Source organism: Pseudophryne corroboree, chromosome 7 (assembly GCF_028390025.1).
Source record: "Pseudophryne corroboree isolate aPseCor3 chromosome 7, aPseCor3.hap2, whole genome shotgun sequence".
Lineage (NCBI taxonomy): Eukaryota > Metazoa > Chordata > Amphibia > Anura > Myobatrachidae > Pseudophryne > Pseudophryne corroboree.
The window spans coordinates 31,743,124-31,767,183 of NC_086450.1; the positions used below are offsets into that span (position 1 = coordinate 31,743,124).

A 24,060-nucleotide genomic window follows, 5' to 3' on the forward strand; every position below is an offset into this window, starting at 1 on the left:
CACCCTGCTTGCGCAGGAGCACCATCATTTCCGCCATTAGCTTGGTGAAAATCCTCGTGGCCGTGGAAAGCCCAAACGGCAACGTCTGAAATTGGTAATGACAATCCTGTACCGCAAATCTCAGGTACGCCTGGTGAGGTGGATAAATGGGAACATGAAGGTATGCATCCTTTATGTCCAGAGATACCATAAAATCCCCCCCTTCCAGGCTGGCGATGACCGCTCTGAGCGATTCCATCTTGAACTTGAACCGTTTTAAGTATAGGTTCAGGGATTTTAAATTCAAAATGGGTCTGACCGAACCGTCCGGTTTCGGAACTACAAACAGAGTTGAGTGGTATCCCTTCCCTCTTTGAAGAAGGAACCTCGACCACCACTTGTTAAAGACACAATTTGTGAATAGCATGTAACACTATCTCCCTTTCTAGGGGAGAAGTCGGTAGAGCCGATTTGAAAAACCGGCGAGGAGGCACCTCTTCGAATTCCAGCTTGTATCCCTGAGAAACAATTTCTATTGCCCAGGGATCCACCTGTAAGTGAACCCAGATGTGGCTGAAAAGTCAAAGACGTGCCTCCACTGGGGCGGACTCCCTCAGGGGAGCCCCAGCGTCATGCGGTGGATTTTGCAGAGGCCGGGGAGGACTTCTGTTCCTGTGAACTAGCTGTGTTGTGCAGCTTTTTTCCTCTGCCCTTACCTCTGTCAAGAAAGGACGATCCACGTACTCTTTTGCTTTTATTTGAACGAAAGGACTGCATTTGATAATGTGGCGCTTTCTTAGGCTGTGAGGGAGCATAAGGCAAAAAAATTAAATTTACCTGCCGTAGCTGTGGAGACGAAGTCCGAGAGACCTTCCCCAAACAATTCCTCACCCTTGTAAGGCAAAACCTCCATATGCCTCTTTGAGTCGGCATCACCTGTCCACTGCCGGGTCCATAAGACTCGCCTAGCAGAAATAGACATAGCGTTTATTCTGGAACCCAGTAGACTAATGTCTATTTGAGCATCTCTCATATATAAGACAGCATCTTTTATATGCCCTAGGGTCAATAAAATGGTATCCTTATCACGGTCTCAATTTCCGCTGATAAGGAATCTGTCCATGCTGCTACAGCACTACAAACCCAGGCCGACACAATTGCAGGTCTGAGTAATGTACCAGAATGTGTGTAAATGGACTTCAAGGTAACCTCCTGCTTGCGGTCAGCAGGATCCTGAGGGTAGCCGTATCTTGGGATGGCAGCGCTATCTTTTTTGATAAGCGTGTCAATGCTTTGTGTACCCTAGGGGAGGATTCCCACCGTATTCTGTCCTTTGGCGGGAAAGGATACGCCATAAGAATCCTTTTGGGAATCTGCATTTTTTTGTCTGGAGATTCCCAAGCTTTTTCACATAATTCGTTCAACTCATGTGAGGAGGGAAAAGTTACCTCAGGTTTCTTTCCTTTATACATGTGTACCCTCGTGTCAGGGACAGGGGGTTCCTCTGTGATATGCAAAACATCTTTTATTGCAATAATCATATAATGAATACATTTAGACACTTTTGGCTGTAACTTTGCATCATCGTAGTCGACACTGGAGTCTGAATCCGTGTCGGTATCTGTGTCTGCTATTTGGGATAGTGGGCGCTTTTGAGACCCCGAAGGTCCCGGCGACATAGGGACAAACATGGGTTGACTCCCTGACTGCTTCCGCTTTGTCTAATCTTTTGTGCAATAAATTTACATTAGCACTTCAAACATTCCACATATCCATCCAGTCAGGTGTCGGCGCTGCCGACGGAGACCTCACATTCATACGCTCCCCCTCCTCCCTAGGCGAGCCTTCTACCTCAGACATGTCGACACACGCGTACCGACACACCACACACACAGGGAAGCTCTTATCTGAAGACAGTTTCCCCACCAGGCCCTTTGGAGAGACAGAGAGAGAGTATGCCAGCACACACCCCAGCGCTATATGACCCAGGAAGAAACACAAAATGTTTACCCAGTAGCGCCTTTTATATGTATATGCGCCAATTATGTGCCCCCCCCTTCTTGAAAACCCTCTGTCACCGTGAGTAAGCAGGGGAGAGTGTGGGGAGCTTCCTCTCAGCGCTGTGCTGTGGAGAAAATGGCGCTGGTGAGTGCTGAGGGAGAAGCCCCGCCCCCTCGGTGGCGGGCTTCTGTCCCGCTCAAAAATCTTAAAAAACTGGCGGGGGCTCTTTATATACATGTACAGTGCCCAGCTGTACATGTATATATGTATTTTTGCCAAAGGAGAGGTTTATATGCTGCCCAGGGCGCCCCCCCCTGCGCCCTGCACCCTTACAGTGACTGTCGTGTGTGAGGTGTATGGGAGCAATGGCGCACAGCTTTACTGCTGTGCGTTACCTCTGTGAAGATCAAGAAGTCTTCTGCCGCCTCTGAAGTCTTCTTTTCTTCTCATACTCACCCGGCTTCTATCTTCCGGCTCTGCGAGGAGGACGGCGGCGCGGCTCTGGGACGGACGGCAAGGGTGAGACCTGCGTACCAATCCCTCTAGAGCTAATGGTGTCCAGTAGCCTAAGAAACAGAGCCTTGAAACTCACAGAAGTAGGTCTGTTTCTCTCTCCTCAGTCCCTCGATGCAGGAAGTCTGTTGCCAGCAGGCTCCCTGAAAATAAAAAACCTAACAAAATACTTTCTGACAGGAAACTCAGGAGAGCTCCCTGTAAAGCACCCAGTCTCCACTGGGCACAGTATCAAACTGAGGTCTGGAGGAGGGGCATAGAGGGAGGAGCCAGTGCACACCCATACCTAAAGTCTTTCTTGAGGTGCCCATGTCTCCTGCGGAGCCCGTCTATCCCCATGGTCCTTACGGAGTCCCCAGCATCCTCTAGGACGTAAGAGAAAATCATGTTCTGCCCATGATACGCACGTACTGATTGAGACTTGCACTTTAAAGAATTACATTATTTGGAATTTCTGACCACTACACTAGAAGGTGTTCCTCCACTCCCTCATTTCTATAGATCTACTAAATGGATTAGGGATGGCCATTGGTGGGTAACTTCGATGGCATGAAACCATCAATAGGGGAACCATCTATTTTTGCATCCCTGCTGCTTTGCTCATCGGGCCAATCAGAGTTGGGGGTGAGACTTTGCTGGTTACATTGGGGTGCAGAGCTTGGCTCCGTGTCCCAACACCAGTGGTGAAAAAAAAAACAAAAAAACACTGAAGGGCTCTTGGCTCATTGACGGCGACAAACAATCTGTTTTCTGTGAGCTGTCCCTGCTATCATCATCCAGAGAAACGTTCTTACATAGAGTTGTTCTGGTGGGGTTTATTGCTGGCAGTAACACCTTCATAGCAGAGAGATGGCCTTTAATATATAGCCTCCCTCTCTCACTTCCTTCCAAAGTTCTTTGACGTACTCTAGATACCGTCTAACCTTGCAACCCGCAGGTCAGAGATGACAGGGCTGGACAGGGGTGATAGAATAGAGATGACAGGGGAAGGACAGAGGTGACAGGACAGAGTAGACAGGGCTAGGATGGAAGGGACATGACAAGGCCAGGACAGAGGGGACAGGTTAGAGGAGACAGGGCCAGGATAGAGGGGACAGGTTAGAGGATACTGGGCCAGGATAGAGGGGGCAGGACAGAGTTGACAGGTTAGAGTGGCCAGGAAAGAAGGGACAAGACAGAGGGGGCAGGGCCAGGACAGGGGGTACAGGACAGAAGTGACAGGGACGGGATAGAGGGGACAGACCCAGGACAGAGGTGACAGGTTAGAAAGGAGAGGACATAGGGGGACAAGGACAGGGTAGGACAAAGGTGACAGGGCCAGGACAGAGGGGATGGGACAGGGGCAGGACAGAGGGGACAGGACAAAATTGACAGGGACAGGATAGAGAGGCAGGGCCATGACAGAGGTGACAGGTTACAGGGAGACAGGGTCATGATAGTAGAGACAGGATGGAAGTGATATAGACAGGACAGAGGGGCCAGAGCCACGACAGAGGTGGCAGGGACCAGGGACAGGACAGTGCTGACAGGGACAGAAAAGGAACTTGTTAAGGGGGGTACAGACATAGCAAGGTGTGCTTAAATTCTAAGCAATCTGACTAGATTGCTTAGAAAAGAAGCACACATCGTGTCGTGTGTATGCTCCATAGCAATAGCGATGCGCGGCCCTGCGCGTTGCTATCGCCGGTTCTAGATTGGCACAATCTAGTCAGATTGCTTACTTCACCTCTGGGTGACGCGAGCGCCCCTGCCCCCCTCCCCTCGCTCAGCACACATTGCGCTGTGTGCTGAGCGGGGGGAGAGATGTGCGCTGAGCATTCTGTGATAGATCGCTCAGCACACATCTCCCCGTGTGTACCCCCCTTTACTTTACGTTAGAGGGGCTCAATCCACTGCCGCATTTAAAGGCTGGCAGTAGTTGCTGTTTGGAGCTCTCACGATGGTGCGCCGCCGAACATGCAGAGGCGGTGATGAGATGTTAGAGGCAGTCCCAGTATAGTTCACCTGAGGGGGAGGGCGTACCCAAATTTATATAGATTACCAGTAATAGACGGGTGTGGTATAGCTCATAGACAGTTAAAAGATAGACAGTCATTAGTTAGACACTATATGGTCGACAGTCAAAAGTCAGACAGGGTCAAAAGTCAGACAGTCAAAAGTCAGACAGGGTCAAAAGTCAGACAGTCAAATGTCAGACAGTCAAAAGTCAGACAGGGTCAAAAGTCAGACAGTCAAAAGTCAGACAGGGTCAAAAGTCAGACAGGGTCAAAAGTCAAACAGTCAAAAGTCAGACAGGGTCATAAGTCAGACACACAAAAAATATATATATATTTTTTTAAAACATTTTTAACCCAAAATTGGTGAAATTTGTCCGCTTGCCACGCTTCGGGCTCGGTGTCTGATTCCGCTCCGCTTCGCTCACCACAACTTTACTAAAAGGTAATAGTTTGTGTGACATGGATAGTAAATGAGGCAAAAGTTGTAAAAAACAGAAAAATCAAACATTTTTTTTGTGTCTGACTTTTGACTGTCTGACTTTTGACCCTGTCTGACTTTTGACTATCTGACTTTTGACCCTGTCTGACTTTTGACTTTCTGACTTTTGACCCTGTCTGACTTTTGACTGTCTGACTTTTGACCCTGTCTGACTTTTGACCCTGTCTGACTTTTGACTGTCTGACTTTTGACCCTGTCTGACTTTTGACTGTCTGACTTTTGACCCTGTCTGACTTTTGACTGTCTGACTTTTGACCCTGTCTGACTTTTGACTGTCTGACTTTTGACCCTGTCTGACTTTTGACTGTCTGACTTTTGACCTTGTCTGACTTTTGACCCTGTCTGACTTTTGACTGTCGATCATATAGTGTCTAACTAATGACTGTCTATCTTTTAACTATCTGTCTATAGACAGGAACCCATCTAGGTCATCTTTGCTACCAAGTAATCTATTTTAACAAATGGACACAAAAACCAGCTATCTAAATACAATGGACACATATCTAAAAATGGCAACTGCATGAGTCTATATATTGATACTGCCTAGATATGAGATTATTCTTTCATATGTATTTGTAATTAATGTTTTGTCATTATAATTTAAAATGTGAATAAATTATATTTTATTTGATGTTCTTAGCGCTCCTTGGTCATTGCTACCGAACAAAGTAACAAGTTCCTTTTTTATCTATAGAATTGACCTCCAGACGGTCTAATAGGAACAGTTATTATAATGAAACTTAACTAAGGTGCTCACGATTGGAGATTTACAATAGGTGCTCCTGTATCTGTCACTTCTTTACGAATAGACAGGTAGTTTTAATTCTGATAGGGACAGAACAGGGGTGACAGGGACAGGGCAGAAGGGACAGGGCCAGAAAAAAAAAAAAGATGACAGGGACAGGATAGAGGGGATAGAGATGACAGGGACAGGACAGAGGGGGCAGGGCCAGGACCAGGACAGAGATGACAGAGACAGGACAGAAGATGACAGGGACAGGACAGAGATGACAGAGACAGGACAGAAGATGACAGGGACAGGACAGAGAGGGCAGGGCCAGGACAGAGATGACAGAGACAGGACAAAAGATGACTGACAGGGACAGGACAGAGAGGGCAGGGCCAGGACAGAGATGACTGGGACAGGACAGAGAGGGCAGGGCCAGGACAGAGATGACTGGGACAGGACAGAAGTGACAGAGATGACAGGGGCAGGACAGAAGATGACAGGGACAGGACAGAGGGGACATAGATGACCGGGACAGGACAGAGGGGGCAGGACCAGGACAGAGATGATAGGGACAGGACAGAAGATGACAGGGACAGGACAGAAGATGACAGAGACAGGATAGAAGATGAGAGGGACAGGACAGAAGTGACAGAGATGACAGGGGCAGGACAGAAGATGACAGAGACAGGACAGAGGGGATAGAGATGACAGGGACAGGACAGAAGGGGCAAGACAGAAGTGACAGAGATGACAGGGCAGGACAAGGGACAGGACAGAAGATGAGAGGGACAGGACAGAGGCGTTAGAGATGACCCGGACAGAACAGAAGGTACAGGAAGGACAGAAGATGACAGGGACAGGACAGAAGTGACAGAAGATGACAGGGACAGGATAGAGAGGGCAGGGCCAGGACAGAGGGGATAGAGATGAGAGGGCCAGGACAGAAATGACAGGGCCAGGACAGAGATGACTGGGACAGGACAGAAGATGACAGGGACAGGACAGAAGATGACAGGGACAGGACAGAGGAGATAGAGATGATTAGGACAGAGATGACAGGGCCAGGACAGAGATGACAGGGACAGGACAGAAGATGACAGGGACAGTCACAGGACAGAAGTGACAGAAAATTACAGGGACAGGACAGAGAGGGCAGGGCCAGGACAGAGATGAAAGGGACAGGACAGAAGTGACAGGGACAGGACAGAGGGGGCAGTGCCAGGACAGAGATTACTGGGACAGAACAGAAGATGACAGGGGGCCTAACTCAGAGTTGATCGCAGCAGCAAATATGTTAGCAGTTGTGCAAAACCATGGGGGTCATTCCTAGTTGATCGCTAGCTGCCGTTGTTCACTGCGTAGCGATCATTTAAAAAATGGCAAAAACTATGCATGCGTATGGGCCGCAATGCGCACGTGCGGCATACGGGTACAAAGAGCATTGTTGTTTTGCACTGCTTCTAGCGACGATTCCAGTCGCACAGCCGATCGCAAGGAGGTTGACAGGAAGTGGGAATTTATGGGTGTCAACTGATCATTTTCTGGGTGTGTTTGGAAAAACGCAGACGTGTCTATGCGTTTGCTGGGTGGGTATCTGACGTCAATTCCGGGACCTGTGTCGCAGCAATCATCGCACAGAATAAGTAACTACAGGGCTGGTCTTGTTTTGCACAAAATGTTTTTGTACCGCTTGGCTGCACAGGCGATCGCACTCTTGCAAAGCGAAAATACACTCCCCCGTGGGCAGCGACTATGCGTTTGCAGGGCTGCAAAAAGTAGCTAGCGAGCGATCAACTCGGAATGAGGGCCCATGTGCACTTCGGGGGGGGGGGGGACACACACACACAGATGTAACATGTGCAGAGAGAGTTAGATTTGGGTGGGGTGTGTTCAACCTGAAATATAAATTGCAGTGTAAAAATAAAGCAGCCAGTATTTACCCTGCACAGAAACAAAATAACCCACCCAAATCTAACTCTCTCTGCACGTTATATCTGCCACACCTGCAGTGCACATGGGGCCTAGGGTTTCATTCTGACCCGATTGCACGCTGCAGTTTATCGCAACGGTGCGATCGGGTCAGAACTGCGCATGGGCCGGCGCCGCAGTGCGCCGGCGAATGCCAGACGGCCGAAGGCAGTCGCTGCGCTATGATCGCCTCAGCCTGATTGACAGGCAGAGGCGGACACTGGGCGGGGAGGGGGGGCAGAACGGCGGCGCTTGGCCAGACCGTGCGGGGGGCGGGCCGCAGCGGCTGCGTGATGTCACACGCAGCTGCTGCGGCCCGGGGAGCGATGAGTAGCTCGCGTCCAGCACGGTAAAGCTGGCCGGGAGCTACTCCTAAAGTGCAAAAGCATCACCGCTGTGCGAGGCTTTTGCACTTCTGTGGGGGGGCGGCACTGACATGCGGGGTGGGATAGCCCTGTGCTGGGCGTCCCCCCGCATGTCTATGGTCATGATTGTAGCCCTGCAAAATTTTGCAGGGCCTTGATCAACTCGGAATCACCCCCCTAATTCATATCTGTTCGCTCGCTAGCTATTTTTTGCAGCGCTGCGAACAGATAGACGCCGCCTATAGGGGAGTGTATTTAAGATTTGCAATAGGGCGAACGCATGTACCCCCATGGACAGGACACAGATGACAGGGGCATGACAAGGGACAGGACAGAAGATGACAGGGACAGGACAGAAGAGGACAGGGTCAGGACAAAGATGACTGGGACAGGACAGAGGGGATAGAGATGACCGGGACAGGACAGAAGTTGACAGGGACAGGACAGAGGGGGCAGGGCCAGGACAGAGATGACAGGGACAGGACAGAAGATGACAGTGACAGGACAGAAGTGACCGAGATGACAGGTGCAGGACTGAAGATGACAGGGACAGGACAGAAGATTACATGGACAGGACAGATGGGATAGAGATGACCGGGACAGGACAGAAGTGACAGGGAAAGGACAGAGGAGAAAGAGATAGCTGGGACAGGATAGAAAATGAGGGTGTGGTTCATCAAATCGACAGTGTCTAGGTCGACAATGTTTAGGTCGACCACTATAGGTCGACAGTCACTAGGTCGACATGGGTGGAAGGTCGACAGGGTTTCTAGGTCGACATGTGCTAGGTCGACAGGTCTAAAGGTCGACATGAGGATTTTTTTTTGGGTGTCGTTTTCTTCGTAGAGTGACCGGGATCCCAAATTAGTGCACCGCGTCCCCTCGCATGGCTCGCTTCGCTCGCCATGCTTCGGGCATGGTGCCTTCGCTCCGCTACCACTTTGCTCGGCACACTTTACCGTTCCAATCGTAGTCCACGTGGATCGTTAAGTATGAAAAAATAAAAAAAAAAGATTTTTTTTTTAAAAAAACTCATGTCGACCTTTAGACCTGTCGACCTAGCACATGTCGACCTAGAAACCCTGTCGACCTTCCATCCATGTCGACTTAGTGACTGTCGACCTATAGTGGTCGACCTAAACATTGTCGACCTAGACACTGTCGATCTTCAGACCGGATCACGAAAATGATAGGAGCAGGACAGAGGGGGCAGGGACAGGACAGAAGTGACAGAGATGACAGGGCCAGGACAGAGATGACAGGGACAGGACAGAAGATGACAGGGACAGGACAGAAGTGACAGAAAATTACAGGGACAGGACAGAGAGGGCAGGGCCAGGACAGAGATGAAAGGGACAGGACAGAAGTGACAGGGACAGGACAGAGGGGGCAGTGCCAGGACAGAGATTACTGGGACAGAACAGAAGATGACAGGGGGCCTAACTCAGAGTTGATCGCAGCAGCAAATATGTTAGCAGTTGTGCAAAACCATGGGGGTCATTCCTAGTTGATCGCTAGCTGCCGTTGTTCACTGCGTAGCGATCATTTAAAAAATGGCAAAAACTATGCATGCGTATGGGCCGCAATGCGCACGTGCGGCATACGGGTACAAAGAGCATTGTTGTTTTGCACTGCTTCTAGCGACGAATCCAGTCGCACAGCCGATCGCAAGGAGGTTGACAGGAAGTGGGAATTTATGGGTGTCAACTGACCATTTTCTGGGTGTGTTTGGAAAAACGCAGACGTGTCTATGCGTTTGCTGGGCGGGTATCTGACGTCAATTCCGGGACCTGTGTCGCAGCAATCATCGCACAGAATAAGTAACTACAGGGCTGGTCTTGTTTTGCACAAAATGTTTTTGTACCGCTTGGCTGCACAGGCGATCGCACTCTTGCAAAGCGAAAATACACTCCCCCGTGGGCAGCGACTATGCGTTTGCAGGGCTGCAAAAAGTAGCTAGCGAGCGATCAACTCGGAATGAGGGCCCATGTGCACTTCGGGGGGGGGACACACACACACAGATGTAACATGTGCAGAGAGAGTTAGATTTGGGTGGGGTGTGTTCAACCTGAAATATAAATTGCAGTGTAAAAATAAAGCAGCCAGTATTTTCCCTGCACAGAAACAAAATAACCCACCCAAATCTAACTCTCTCTGCACGTTATATCTGCCACACCTGCAGTGCACATGGGGCCTAGGGTTTCATTCTGACCCGATTGCACGCTGCAGTTTATCGCAACGGTGCGATCGGGTCAGAACTGCGCATGGGCCGGCGCCGCAGTGCGCCGGCGCATGCCAGACGGCCGAAGGCAGTCGCTGCGCTATGATCGCCTCAGCCTGATTGACAGGCAGAGGCGGACACTGGGCGGGGAGGGGGGGGGCAGAACGGCGGCGCTTGGCCAGACCGTGCGGGGGACGGGCCGCAGCGGCTGCGTGATGTCACACGCAGCTGCTGCGGCCCGGGGAGCGATGAGTAGCTCGCGTCCAGCACGGTAAAGCTGGCCGGGAGCTACTCCTAAAGTGCAAAAGCATCACCGCTGTGCGAGGCTTTTGCACTTCTGTGGGGGGGCGGCACTGACATGCGGGGTGGGATAGCCCTGTGCTGAGCGTCCCCCCGCATGTCTATGGTCATGATTGTAGCCCTGCAAAATTTTGCAGGGCCTTGATCAACTCGGAATCACCCCCCTAATTCATATCTGTTCGCTCGCTAGCTATTTTTTGCAGCGCTGCGAACAGATAGACGCCGCCTATAGGGGAGTGTATTTAAGATTTGCAATAGGGCGAACGCATGTACCCCCATGGACAGGACACAGATGACAGGGGCATGACAAGGGACAGGACAGAAGATGACAGGGACAGGACAGAAGAGGACAGGGTCAGGACAAAGATGACTGGGACAGGACAGAGGGGATAGAGATGACCGGGACAGGACAGAAGTTGACAGGGACAGGACAGAGGGGGCAGGGCCAGGACAGAGATAACAGGGACAGGACAGAAGATGACAGTGACAGGACAGAAGTGACCGAGATGACAGGTGCAGGACTGAAGATGACAGGGACAGGACAGAAGATTACATGGACAGGACAGATGGGATAGACTGTATACAATACTTTGCTTAATCGGGCGCTATTCCAATAATATAGTTATTAAAATGTACCAATCAAAATTTGTTTATGGAGCAGCTCCTACGTGGCAGCTGGATGCCTTATACACTAGGGAATGAATTAAATTTCAAATAGAAACACTAAGGAGAGCTAGTGATATATTAATAGAAAATATTTTATTTAATTTTTAAAAAGTTTTTTTAAAAAGAAAATTAATTACCACAGAATTGCCAATTAACCTGATGATTACAAGGTAATATATACCACAATAATAAAAATAGAATGAATATATAAATCAGCTGATTAGCTCATATAAAAAATGCAGTTCTGCAGTCCAATTTTGTAGTCAGGAAGTCCTCCAATTTAATATGATTTGAGGGATAAAGAGAACGTCCCACAACTTTTGTAAATGATACTTTGTATTTGTTGTAAGGTTCCTCGTTTTACGAGGCACTGGTCTCACCCATAATAGCTGGTCTCTGCTGATTCCCGTCGATGGTTGTTTGCAGTGTAGACTGCAGGCGGCTGACGTATGCCTCTTAGAGATGTTTAGAGGAGGCGCCGCACATTCATAACAGTCGGTCTGCTGACGGGGCTTTTCAAGCACAGCGATAGAGTGTAGAGATGTATCGTCTCGTCAGACGCCAGCAGTGGGGAGACTTTTGAGTTTAAGCAAGATGTTTGTGGAGAATATGGAGGCTCCTTCACGGACAAGCAGTAACCACAGCCCTCAACGCGTTTCTCCGCCCCAAACAAACGGCGGTTTCATCAGGAGGTGTAGATATCCAGTGAAAAGATCAGTGGGTATTTATGTCCCTTTTGTCCAATCAACGTTGGGATGGTGGTATACACACCTGAGTTTTTACTCAGTGTTTAGATTACTTGGGTGGATGTTTTAGAAGCTTTGTATCCAATCAGGGGTAATTGAGTTGCAAACACCTGGGTGATCCCTCGGTGCTGCATTCATTATACAATCAGTTCATATCTTATGATTGGTACAGATGTATTGTTTAGAAATAAAAAATAAACATATAAAACAGAGCAAAATTTATAATGCATAGATAAACATATCGAATAGAGGCACTAAACACATGAGTCCCCACAGATTCAAATAGCGTGTATATATTGAGCGTGTTACTATATATCTCAATGTTTCTTATTTTTATTTTTGTTATAAAAATTCTTTCATCATAACAGGGCTCATGTGTTCCATACCCCCTATCGATCCACATGTATGGATAACCAATGTATATATGTATATATTAATTCAGACTCTAATATTAAATAGAGAGCGGCATCCTATAAAAATATGGCCATGTTCTGATCCAGGCCGGCATCCCAGAGAGACATAGTTGCAGTTTTTTTCCCTTTTTAAAGGATCTCTTAAGAAAGATTTATAGTTCTAGATACCCTATCTTAAACAAGCAGCCACAGTAGTCTAGTGGGTATGTAACTGAGCTTTGGTGAGAGAGGTCACCAGTTCGCGTCCACCAGGACAGAAGTGACCGAGATGACAGGTGCAGGACTGAAGATGACAGGGACAGGACAGAAGATTACATGGACAGGACAGATGGGATAGAGATGACCGGGACAGGACAGAAGTGACAGGGAAAGGACAGGATAGAAAATAGAGATGAGCGGGTTCGGTTTCTCTGAATCCGAACCCGCCAGAACTTCATGTTTTTTTTCACGGGTCCGAGCGACTCGGATCTTCCCGCCTTGCTCGGTTAACCCGAGCGCGCCCGAACGTCATCATGACGCTGTCGGATTCTCGCGAGGCTCGGATTCTATCGCGAGACTCGGATTCTATATAAGGAGCCGCGCGTCGCCGCCATTTTCACACGTGCATTGAGATTGATAGGGAGAGGACGTGGCTGGCGTCCTCTCCGTTTAGAATAGATTAGAGAGACACTTGATTTACTAATTTTGGGGAGCATTAGGAGTACTCAGTACAGTGCAGAGTTTTGCTGATAGTGACCAGTGACCACCAGTTTTATTTATAATCCGTTCTCTGCCTGAAAAAAGCGATACACAGCACACAGTGACTCAGTCACATACCATATCTGTGTGCACTGCTCAGGCTCAGGCCAGTGTGCTGCATCATCTATTATCTATATATAAATAATATTATATATATCTGTCTGACTGCTCAGCTCACACAGCTTATAATTGTGGGGGAGACTGGGGAGCACTACTGCAGTGCCAGTTATAGGTTATAGCAGGAGCCAGGAGTACATAATATATTATATAGTGAGTGACCACCAGACACACAGTGCAGTTTATTTAATATATCCGTTCTCTGCCTGAAAAAAGCGATACACACAGTGACTCAGTCAGTCACATACCATATCTGTGTGCACTGCTCAGGCTCAGGCCAGTGTGCTGCATCATCTATATATATTATATATCTGTCTGACTGCTCAGCTCACACAGCTTATAATTGTGGGGGAGACTGGGGAGCACTACTGCAGTGCCAGTTATAGGTTATAGCAGGAGCCAGGAGTACATAATATTATATTAAAATTAAACAGTGCACACTTTTGCTGCAGGAGTGCCACTGCCAGTGTGACTAGTGACCAGTGACCTGACCACCAGTATATATAATATTAGTAGTATACTATCTCTTTATCAACCAGTCTATATTAGCAGCAGACACAGTACAGTGCGGTAGTTCACGGCTGTGGCTACCTCTGTGTCGGCACTCGGCAGCCCGTCCATAATTGTATATACCACCTAACCGTGGTTTTTTTTTCTTTCTTTATACATACATACTAGTTACGAGTATACTATCTCTTTATCAACCAGTCTATATATTAGCAGCAGACACAGTACAGTGCGGTAGTTCACGGCTGTGGCTACCTCTGTGTCGGCACTCGGCAGCCCGTCCATAATTGTATATACCACCTAACCGTGGTTTTTTTTTCTTTCTTTATACATACATACTAGTTACGAGTATACTATCTCTTTATCAACCAGTCTATATATTAGCAGCAGACACAGTACAGTGCGGTAGTTCACGGCTGTGGCTACCTCTGTGTCGGCACTCGGCAGCCCGTCCATAATTGTATATACCACCTAACCGTGGTTTTTTTTTCTTTCTTTATACATACATACTAGTTACGAGTATACTATCTCTTTATCAACCAGTCTATATATTAGCAGCAGACACAGTACAGTGCGGTAGTTCACGGCTGTGGCTACCTCTGTGTCGGCACTCGGCAGCCCGTCCATAATTGTATATACCACCTAACCGTGGTTTTTTTTTCTTTCTTTATACATACATACTAGTTACGAGTATACTATCTCTTTATCAACCAGTCTATATATTAGCAGCAGACACAGTACAGTGCGGTAGTTCACGGCTGTGGCTACCTCTGTGTCGGCACTCGGCAGCCCGTCCATAATTGTATATACCACCTAACCGTGGTTTTTTTTTCTTTCTTTATACATACATACTAGTTACGAGTATACTATCTCTTTATCAACCAGTCTATATTAGCAGCAGACACAGTACAGTGCGGTAGTTCACGGCTGTGGCTACCTCTGTGTCGGCACTCGGCAGCCCGTCCATAATTGTATATACCACCTAACCGTGGTTTTTTTTTCTTTCTTTATACATACATACTAGTTACGAGTATACTATCTCTTTATCAACCAGTCTATATATTAGCAGCAGACACAGTACAGTGCGGTAGTTCACGGCTGTGGCTACCTCTGTGTCGGCACTCGGCAGCCCGTCCATAATTGTATATACCACCAAACCGTGGTTTTTTTTTCTTTCTTTATACATACATACTAGTTACGAGTATACTATCTCTTTATCAACCAGTCTATATATTAGCAGCAGACACAGTACAGTGCGGTAGTTCACGGCTGTGGCTACCTCTGTGTCGGCACTCGGCAGCCCGTCCATAATTGTATATACCACCTAACCGTGGTTTTTTTTTCTTTCTTTATACATACATACTAGTTACGAGTATACTATCTCTTTATCAACCAGTCTATATATTAGCAGCAGACACAGTACAGTGCGGTAGTTCACGGCTGTGGCTACCTCTGTGTCGGCACTCGGCAGCCCGTCCATAATTGTATATACCACCTAACCGTGGTTTTTTTTTCTTTCTTTATACATACATACTAGTTACGAGTATACTATCTCTTTATCAACCAGTCTATATTAGCAGCAGACACAGTACAGTGCGGTAGTTCACGGCTGTGGCTACCTCTGTGTCGGCACTCGGCAGCCCGTCCATAATTGTATATACCACCTAACCGTGGTTTTTTTTTCTTTCTTTATACATACATACTAGTTACGAGTATACTATCTCTTTATCAACCAGTCTATATATTAGCAGCAGACACAGTACAGTGCGGTAGTTCACGGCTGTGGCTACCTCTGTGTCGGCACTCGGCAGCCCGTCCATAATTGTATATACCACCTAACCGTGGTTTTTTTTTCTTTCTTTATACATACATACTAGTTACGAGTATACTATCTCTTTATCAACCAGTCTATATATTAGCAGCAGACACAGTACAGTGCGGTAGTTCACGGCTGTGGCTACCTCTGTGTCGGCACTCGGCAGCCCGTCCATAATTGTATATACCACCTAACCGTGGTTTTTTTTTCTTTCTTTATACATACATACTAGTTACGAGTATACTATCTCTTTATCAACCAGTCTATATATTAGCAGCAGACACAGTACAGTGCGGTAGTTCACGGCTGTGGCTACCTCTGTGTCGGCACTCGGCAGCCCGTCCATAATTGTATATACCACCTAACCGTGGTTTTTTTTTCTTTCTTTATACATACATACTAGTTACGAGTATACTATCTCTTTATCAACCAGTCTATATATTAGCAGCAGACACAGTACAGTGCGGTAGTTCACGGCTGTGGCTACCTCTGTGTCGGCACTCGGCAGCCCGTCCATAATTGTATATACCACCTAACCGTGGTTTTTTTTTCTTTCTTTATACATACATACTAGTTACGAGTATACTATCTCTTTATCAACCAGTCTATATTAGCAGCAGACACAGTACAGTGCGGTAGTTCACGGCTGTGGCTACCTCTGTGTCGGCACTCGGCAGCCCGTCCATAATTGTATATACCACCTAACCGTGGTTTTTTTTTCTTTCTTTATACATACATACTAGTTACGAGTATACTATCTCTTTATCAACCAGTCTATATATTAGCAGCAGACACAGTACAGTGCGGTAGTTCACGGCTGTGGCTACCTCTGTGTCGGCACTCGGCAGCCCGTCCATAATTGTATACTAGTATCCAATCCATCCATCTCCATTGTTTACCTGAGGTGCCTTTTAGTTGTGCCTATTAAAATATGGAGAACAAAAATGTTGAGGTTCCAAAATTAGGGAAAGATCAAGATCCACTTCCACCTCGTGCTGAAGCTGCTGCCACTAGTCATGGCCGAGACGATGAAATGCCAGCAACGTCGTCTGCCAAGGCCGATGCCCAATGTCATAGTACAGAGCATGTCAAATCCAAAACACCAAATATCAGTAAAAAAAGGACTCCAAAACCTAAAATAAAATTGTCGGAGGAGAAGCGTAAACTTGCCAATATGCCATTTACCACACGGAGTGGCAAGGAACGGCTGAGGCCCTGGCCTATGTTCATGGCTAGTGGTTCAGCTTCACATGAGGATGGAAGCACTCAGCCTCTCGCTAGAAAAATGAAAAGACTCAAGCTGGCAAAAGCAGCACAGCAAAGAACTGTGCATTCTTCGAAATCCCAAATCCACAAGGAGAGTCCAATTGTGTCGGTTGCGATGCCTGACCTTCCCAACACTGGACGTGAAGAGCATGCGCCTTCCACCATTTGCACGCCCCCTGCAAGTGCTGGAAGGAGCACCCGCAGTCCAGTTCCTGATAGTCAGATTGAAGATGTCAGTGTTGAAGTACACCAGGATGAGGAGGATATGGGTGTTGCTGGCGCTGGGGAGGAAATTGACCAGGAGGATTCTGATGGTGAGGTGGTTTGTTTAAGTCAGGCACCCGGGGAGACACCTGTTGTCCGTGGGAGGAATATGGCCGTTGACATGCCAGGTGAAAATACCAAAAAAATCAGCTCTTCGGTGTGGAGGTATTTCACCAGAAATGCGGACAACAGGTGTCAAGCCGTGTGTTCCCTTTGTCAAGCTGTAATAAGTAGGGGTAAGGACGTTAACCACCTCGGAACATCCTCCCTTATACGTCACCTGCAGCGCATTCATAATAAGTCAGTGACAAGTTCAAAAACTTTGGGTGACAGCGGAAGCAGTCCACTGACCAGTAAATCCCTTCCTCTTGTAACCAAGCTCACGCAAACCACCCCACCAACTCCCTCAGTGTCAATTTCCTCCTTCCCCAGGAATGCCAATAGTCCTGCAGGCCATGTCACTGGCAATTCTGACGAGTCCTCTCCTGCCTGGGATTCCTCCGATGCATCCTTGCGTGTAACGCCTACTGCTGCTGGCGCTGCTGTTGTTGCCGCTGGGAGTCGATGGTCATCCCAGAGGGGAAGTCGTAAGCCCACTTGTACTACTTCCAGTAAGCAATTGACTGTTCAACAGTCCTTTGCGAGGAAGATGAAATATCACAGCAGTCATCCTACTGCAAAGCGGATAACTGAGTCCTTGACAACTATGTTGGTGTTAGACGTGCGTCCGGTATCCGCCGTTAGTTCACAGGGAACTAGACAATTTATTGAGGCAGTGTGCCCCCGTTACCAAATACCATCTAGGTTCCACTTCTCTAGGCAGGCGATACCGAGAATGTACACGGACGTCAGAAAAAGACTCACCAGTGTCCTAAAAAATGCAGTTGTACCCAATGTCCACTTAACCACGGACATGTGGACAAGTGGAGCAGGGCAGGGTCAGGACTATATGACTGTGACAGCCCACTGGGTAGATGTATGGACTCCCGCCGCAAGAACAGCAGCGGCGGCACCAGTAGCAGCATCTCGCAAACGCCAACTCTTTCCTAGGCAGGCTACGCTTTGTATCACCGCTTTCCAGAATACGCACACAGCTGAAAACCTCTTACGGCAACTGAGGAAGATCATCGCGGAATGGCTTACCCCAATTGGACTCTCCTGTGGATTTGTGGCATCGGACAACGCCAGCAATATTGTGTGTGCATTAAATATGGGCAAATTCCAGCACGTCCCATGTTTTGCACATACCTTGAATTTGGTGGTGCAGAATTTTTTAAAAAACGACAGGGGCGTGCAAGAGATGCTGTCGGTGGCCAGAAAAATTGCGGGACACTTTCGGCGTACAGGCACCACGTACAGAAGACTGGAGCACCACCAAAAACTACTGAACCTGCCCTGCCATCATCTGAAGCAAGAAGTGGTAACGAGGTGGAATTCAACCCTCTATATGCTTCAGAGGTTGGAGGAGCAGCAAAAGGCCATTCAAGCCTATACAATTGAGCACGATATAGTAGGTGGAATGCACCTGTCTCAAGTGCAGTGGAGAATGATTTCAACGTTGTGCAAGGTTCTGATGCCCTTTGAACTTGCCACACGTGAAGTCAGTTCAGACACTGCCAGCCTGAGTCAGGTCATTCCCCTCATCAGGCTTTTGCAGAAGAAGCTGGAGGCATTGAAGAAGGAGCTAAAAGGGAGCGATTCCGCTAGGCATGTGGGACTTGTGGATGCAGCCCTTAATTCGCTTAACAAGGATTCACGGGTGGTCAATCTGTTGAAATCAGAGCACTACATTTTGGCCACCGTGCTCGATCCTAGATTTAAAGCCTACCTTGGATCTCTCTTTCCGGCAGACACAGGTCTGCTGGGGTTGAAAGACCTGCTGGTGAGAAAATTGTCAAGTCAAGCGGAACGCGACCAGTCAACATCTCCTCCTTCACATTCTCCCGCAACTGGGGGTGCGAGGAAAAGGCTCAGAATTCCGAGCCCACCCGCTGGCGGTGATGCAGGGCAGTCTGGAGCGACTGCTGATGCTGACATCTGGTCCGGACTGAAGGACCTGACAACGATTACGGACATGTCGTCTACTGTCACTGCATATGATTCTCTCAACATTGATAGAATGGTGGAGGATTATATGAGTGACCGCATCCAAGTAGGCACGTCACACAGTCCGTACTTATACTGGCAGGAAAAAGAGGCAATTTGGAGGCCCTTGCACAAACTGGCTTTATTCTACCTAAGTTGCCCTCCCACAAGTGTGTACTCCGAAAGAGTGTTTAGTGCCGCCGCTCACCTTGTCAGCAATCGGCGTACGAGGTTACATCCAGAAAATGTGGAGAAGATGATGTTCATTAAAATGAATTATAATCAATTCCTCCGCGGAGACATTGACCAGCAGCAATTGCCTCCACAAAGTACACAGGGAGCTGAGATGGTGGATTCCAGTGGGGACGAATTGATAATCTGTGAGGAGGGGGATGTACACGGTGATATATCGGAGGGTGAAGATGAGGTGGACATCTTGCCTCTGTAGAGCCAGTTTGTGCAAGGAGAGATTAATTGCTTCTTTTTTGGGGGGGGTCCAAACCAACCCGTCATATCAGTCACAGTCGTGTGGCAGACCCTGTCACTGAAATGATGGGTTGGTTAAAGTGTGCATGTCCTGTTTTGTTTATACAACATAAGGGTGGGTGGGAGGGCCCAAGGACAATTCCATCTTGCACCTCTTTTTTCTTTTCTTTTTCTTTGCATCATGTGCTGATTGGGGAGGGTTTTTTGGAAGGGACATCCTGCGTGACACTGCAGTGCCACTCCTAGATGGGCCCGGTGTTTGTGTCGGCCACTAGGGTCGCTAATCTTACTCACACAGTCAGCTACCTCATTGCGCCTCTTTTTTTCTTTGCGTCATGTGCTGTTTGGGGAGGGTTTTTTGGAAGGGACATCCTGCGTGACACCGCAGTGCCACTCCTAGATGGGCCCGGTGTTTGTGTCGGCCACTAGGGTCGCTAATCTTACTCACACAGCTACCTCATTGCGCCTCTTTTTTTCTTTGCGTCATGTGCTGTTTGGGGAGGGTTTTTTGGAAGGGACATCCTGCGTGACACTGCAGTGCCACTCCTAGATGGGCCCGGTGTTTGTGTCGGCCACTAGGGTCGCTAATCTTACTCACACAGCTACCTCATTGCGCCTCTTTTTTTCTTTGCGTCATGTGCTGTTTGGGGAGGGTTTTTTGGAAGGGCCATCCTGCGTGACACTGCAGTGCCACTCCTAGATGGGCCCGGTGTTTGTGTCGGCCACTAGGGTCGCTAATCTTACTCACACAGCTACCTCATTGCGCCTCTTTTTTTCTTTGCGTCATGTGCTGTTTGGGGAGGGTTTTTTGGAAGGGACATCCTGCGTGACACTGCAGTGCCACTTCTAGATGGGCCCGGTGTTTGTGTCGGCCACTAGGGTCGCTTATCTTACTCACACAGCGACCTCGGTGCAAATTTTAGGACTAAAAATAATATTGTGAGGTGTGAGGTATTCAGAATAGACTGAAAATGAGTGTAAATTATGGTTTTTGAGGTTAATAATACTTTGGGATCAAAATGACCCCCAAATTCTATGATTTAAGCTGTTTTTTAGTGTTTTTTGAAAAAAACACCCGAATCCAAAACACACCCGAATCCGACAAAAAAAATTCGGTGAGGTTTTGCCAAAACGCGTTCGAACCCAAAACACGGCCGCGGAACCGAACCCAAAACCAAAACACAAAACCCGAAAAATTTCAGGCGCTCATCTCTAAAGAAAATGAGGGTGTGGTTCATCAAATCGACAGTGTCTAGGTCGACAATGTTTAGGTCGACCACTATAGGTCGACAGTCACTAGGTCGACATGGGTGGAAGGTCGACAGGGTTTCAAGGTCGACATGTGCTAGGTCTAAAGGTCGACATGAGGATTTTTTTTTTGGTGTAGTTTTCTTCGTAGAGTGACCGGGATCCCAAATTAGTGCACCGCGTCCCCTCGCATGGCTCGCTTCGCTCGCCATGCTTCGGGCATGGTGCCTTCGCTCCGCTACCGCTTTGCTCGGCACACTTTACTGTTCCAATCGTAGTCCACGTGGATCGTTAAGTATGAAAAAATTCAAAAAAGAATTTTTTTTTGAAAAACTCATGTCGACCTTTAGACCTGTCGACCTAGCACATGTCGACCTAGAAACCATGTCGACCTTCCATCCATGTCGACTTAGTGACTGTCGACATATAGTGGTCGACCTAAACATTGTCGACCTAGACACTGTCGATCTTCAGACCGGATCCCGAAAATGATAGGAGCAGGACAGAGGGGGCAGGGCCAGGGCAGAGATGACTGGGACAGGACAGAAGTGACAGAGATGACAGGGCCAGGACAGAGATGACAGGGACAGGACAGAAGATGACAGGGACAGGACAGAAGTGACAGAAAATTACAGGGACAGGACAGAGAGGGCAGGGCCAGGACAGAGATGAAAGGGACAGGACAGAAGATGACAGGGCCAGGGCAGAGATGACTGGGACAGGACAGAAGTGACAGATGACTGGGACAGGACAGAAGATGATAGGGATAGTACAGAGGGGGCAGGGCCAGGACAGAGATGACAGGGACAAGACAGAAGTCATGGTCACAGGACATAGCCCTGAATTCAGCAATGCTGGGAGGTATCTGCAGCCACGCTCACTGACTATATACTGTCACTGATATTATCAGTTTATACAGTAATACCGGTGAATTGAATAGCTGCTATAATAATAATAATAATAATAATATTAATAATAATAATAATAATAATAATAATATTAACAATAATAACATATTATAACAATCTGGGATATTGTTAGTCACGTCCCCACTTTCTAACTGGCGCTTATTTCTCATTGGCTCACGCCCCCGCTTGTGGCCGATGCGATTGGTTAGCCACTTTTTCCATCGTTCGCTGTGACAGCGGCTCCGCCGACAGCTATGATTGGCCACGGCGGCTCATCTCTCTCCTGTGATTGGCTACAGTAACTTTGCAGTCTCAAACGATTGGTTACAGCGCCTCAGCTTGCATGCACTGATTAGCTGTATCTCATTGCTGCTATGACGATGATTGGCTGCTCGGGGTCAGCTCCCAGACTCTGATTGGTTACCTCTCCCTTCTGGTTTCCTCAGCCTGGGTATTGGCCGCCATCTTGCTGTCAGTCTGTGCGGAAGCCGCTCCCGATATAGGACATGGCTGCCCGGCTCCCGGCCTGTGTGGTAGACTGCGGCACGGGGTGAGACAGCGCCCTCAGAGGGCCTTCTGCTGTACCTGTGGCGGGGGCAGGGCGGGTGTGTGAGGGGCTAGAAAGGCGCTTACATGTGTCATATCAGCACTGCCGGGCATCATTCCGATGTGTGAGGGGCGGGTGTGTGATGGGTGAGGAGGCAGGGTGGTCTGCCTGTGTATTAGGGCTGAGTGGGTGTATGATGGGTGAGGCGGGCACAGGGTGTGCTGCTGTATGATTGGTGAGGTGAGTGGGTGTATGATGGGTGAGGAGGCAGGGTGGTGTGTATGATGGGTGAGTGGGTGTATGATGGGTGAGGGGCACACAGTGGTGACTTGGTGTATGATGGGTGAGGCGGGCACAGTGTGTGCTGCTGTATGATGGGTGAGGTGAGTGGGTGTATGATGGGTGAGGAGGCAGGGTGGTGTGTATGATGGGTGAGGGGCACACAGTGGTGACTTGGTGTATGATGGGTGAGGCGGGCACAGTGTGTGCTGCTGTATGATGGGTGAGGTGAGTGGGTGTATGATGGGTGAGGAGACAGGTGGTGTGCCTGTATATGATGGGTGAGGAGGCAGGGTGGTCTGCCTGTGTATTATGGGTGAGGTGAGTGTGTGTTTGATGGGTGAGGAGGCAGGGTGGTGTGTATGATGGGTGAGGGGCACACAGTGGGGACTTGGTGTATGATGGGTGAGGCGGGCACAGGGTGTGCTGCTGTATGATGGGTGAGTTGAGTGGGTGTATGATGGGTTAGGGGCACACAGTGGTGAGTGGGTGTATGACTGGTGAGGACTGGAGGGCACAATGGGGAGCTGGTGTGAGGTAAGTGGGTGTAGAATGGGCAAGGCGTGCACAGAGTAGTGAGTAGGTGTATGATGGGTGAGGAAGGCATGGTGGTGAGTGGGTGACGAGGGCATCCACTCACCCTTGTACACCTGTCCACCTCACCCCTATATGATGGGTGAGGAGAGCACGGTGGTCTGCCTGTATGTAATGGGCGGGGAAGGCCCAGTGGTGAGCGGGTGTGGAATGGGCATGGAGTGGTGAGTGGGTGTATAACGGGTGAGGGGGACAAGTGTGTTATGGGTCAGGAGGGCACACAGTGGTGAGTGGGTGTATGATGGCTGATGAGGGTACAGTGGTGAGCCAATGTGTGACCAGCGCAGGGAACAGGTGTATGGTGGGTGGGGAGGGATTGTATGATGGGTGAAGTGGACACAGTGTTGACTGTTTGTTTGATGGGTAAAGAGGGCACATAGTGTTTATGGGGTGTATGATGGGTAAGGAGGGCACATCGTGGTGTATGAAGGGTACATAGTGATGATGGGTGGGGATGGCACTCAGTGGTGAGGGAGGTATGTGATGGGTGAGGAGAGCACGCAGTGGTGGGTGTATGATGGGTGGGATTGACATAGTGGGGAGTAGGTGTGTGGTGTATGCTGGCCAATGTTTATGTTGGGTGAGGATAGCACACCAGTGGCATGTTTATGCTGGGTGAGGAGGGCACACCAGTGGGCATGTTTATGTTGGGTGAGGAGGGCACACCAGTGGCATGTTTATGCTGGGTGAGGAGGGCACACCAGTGGGCATGTTTATGTTGGGTGAGGAGGGCACACCAGTGGGCATGTTTATGCTGGGTGAGGAGGGCACACCAGTGGGCATGTTTATGCTGGGTGGGGAGGGCAC

General features: G+C 48.7%; 1 protein-coding gene across 1 annotated transcript in view; it reads left to right on the plus strand.

Annotated features, from left to right (window-relative positions):
* The first annotated feature begins 22,273 nt into the window (after positions 1–22,273).
* ACTR3 (actin related protein 3) overlaps positions 22,274–24,060 on the plus strand; it is a 44,392-nt gene continuing 42,605 nt past the window's right edge. Inside the window, exon 1 of the mRNA XM_063932889.1 lies at positions 22,274–22,383. Coding sequence (XP_063788959.1) covers positions 22,340–22,383 — 44 coding nt within the window. The 5' untranslated portion in view covers positions 22,274–22,339. The remainder of the gene's footprint in view (positions 22,384–24,060) is intronic.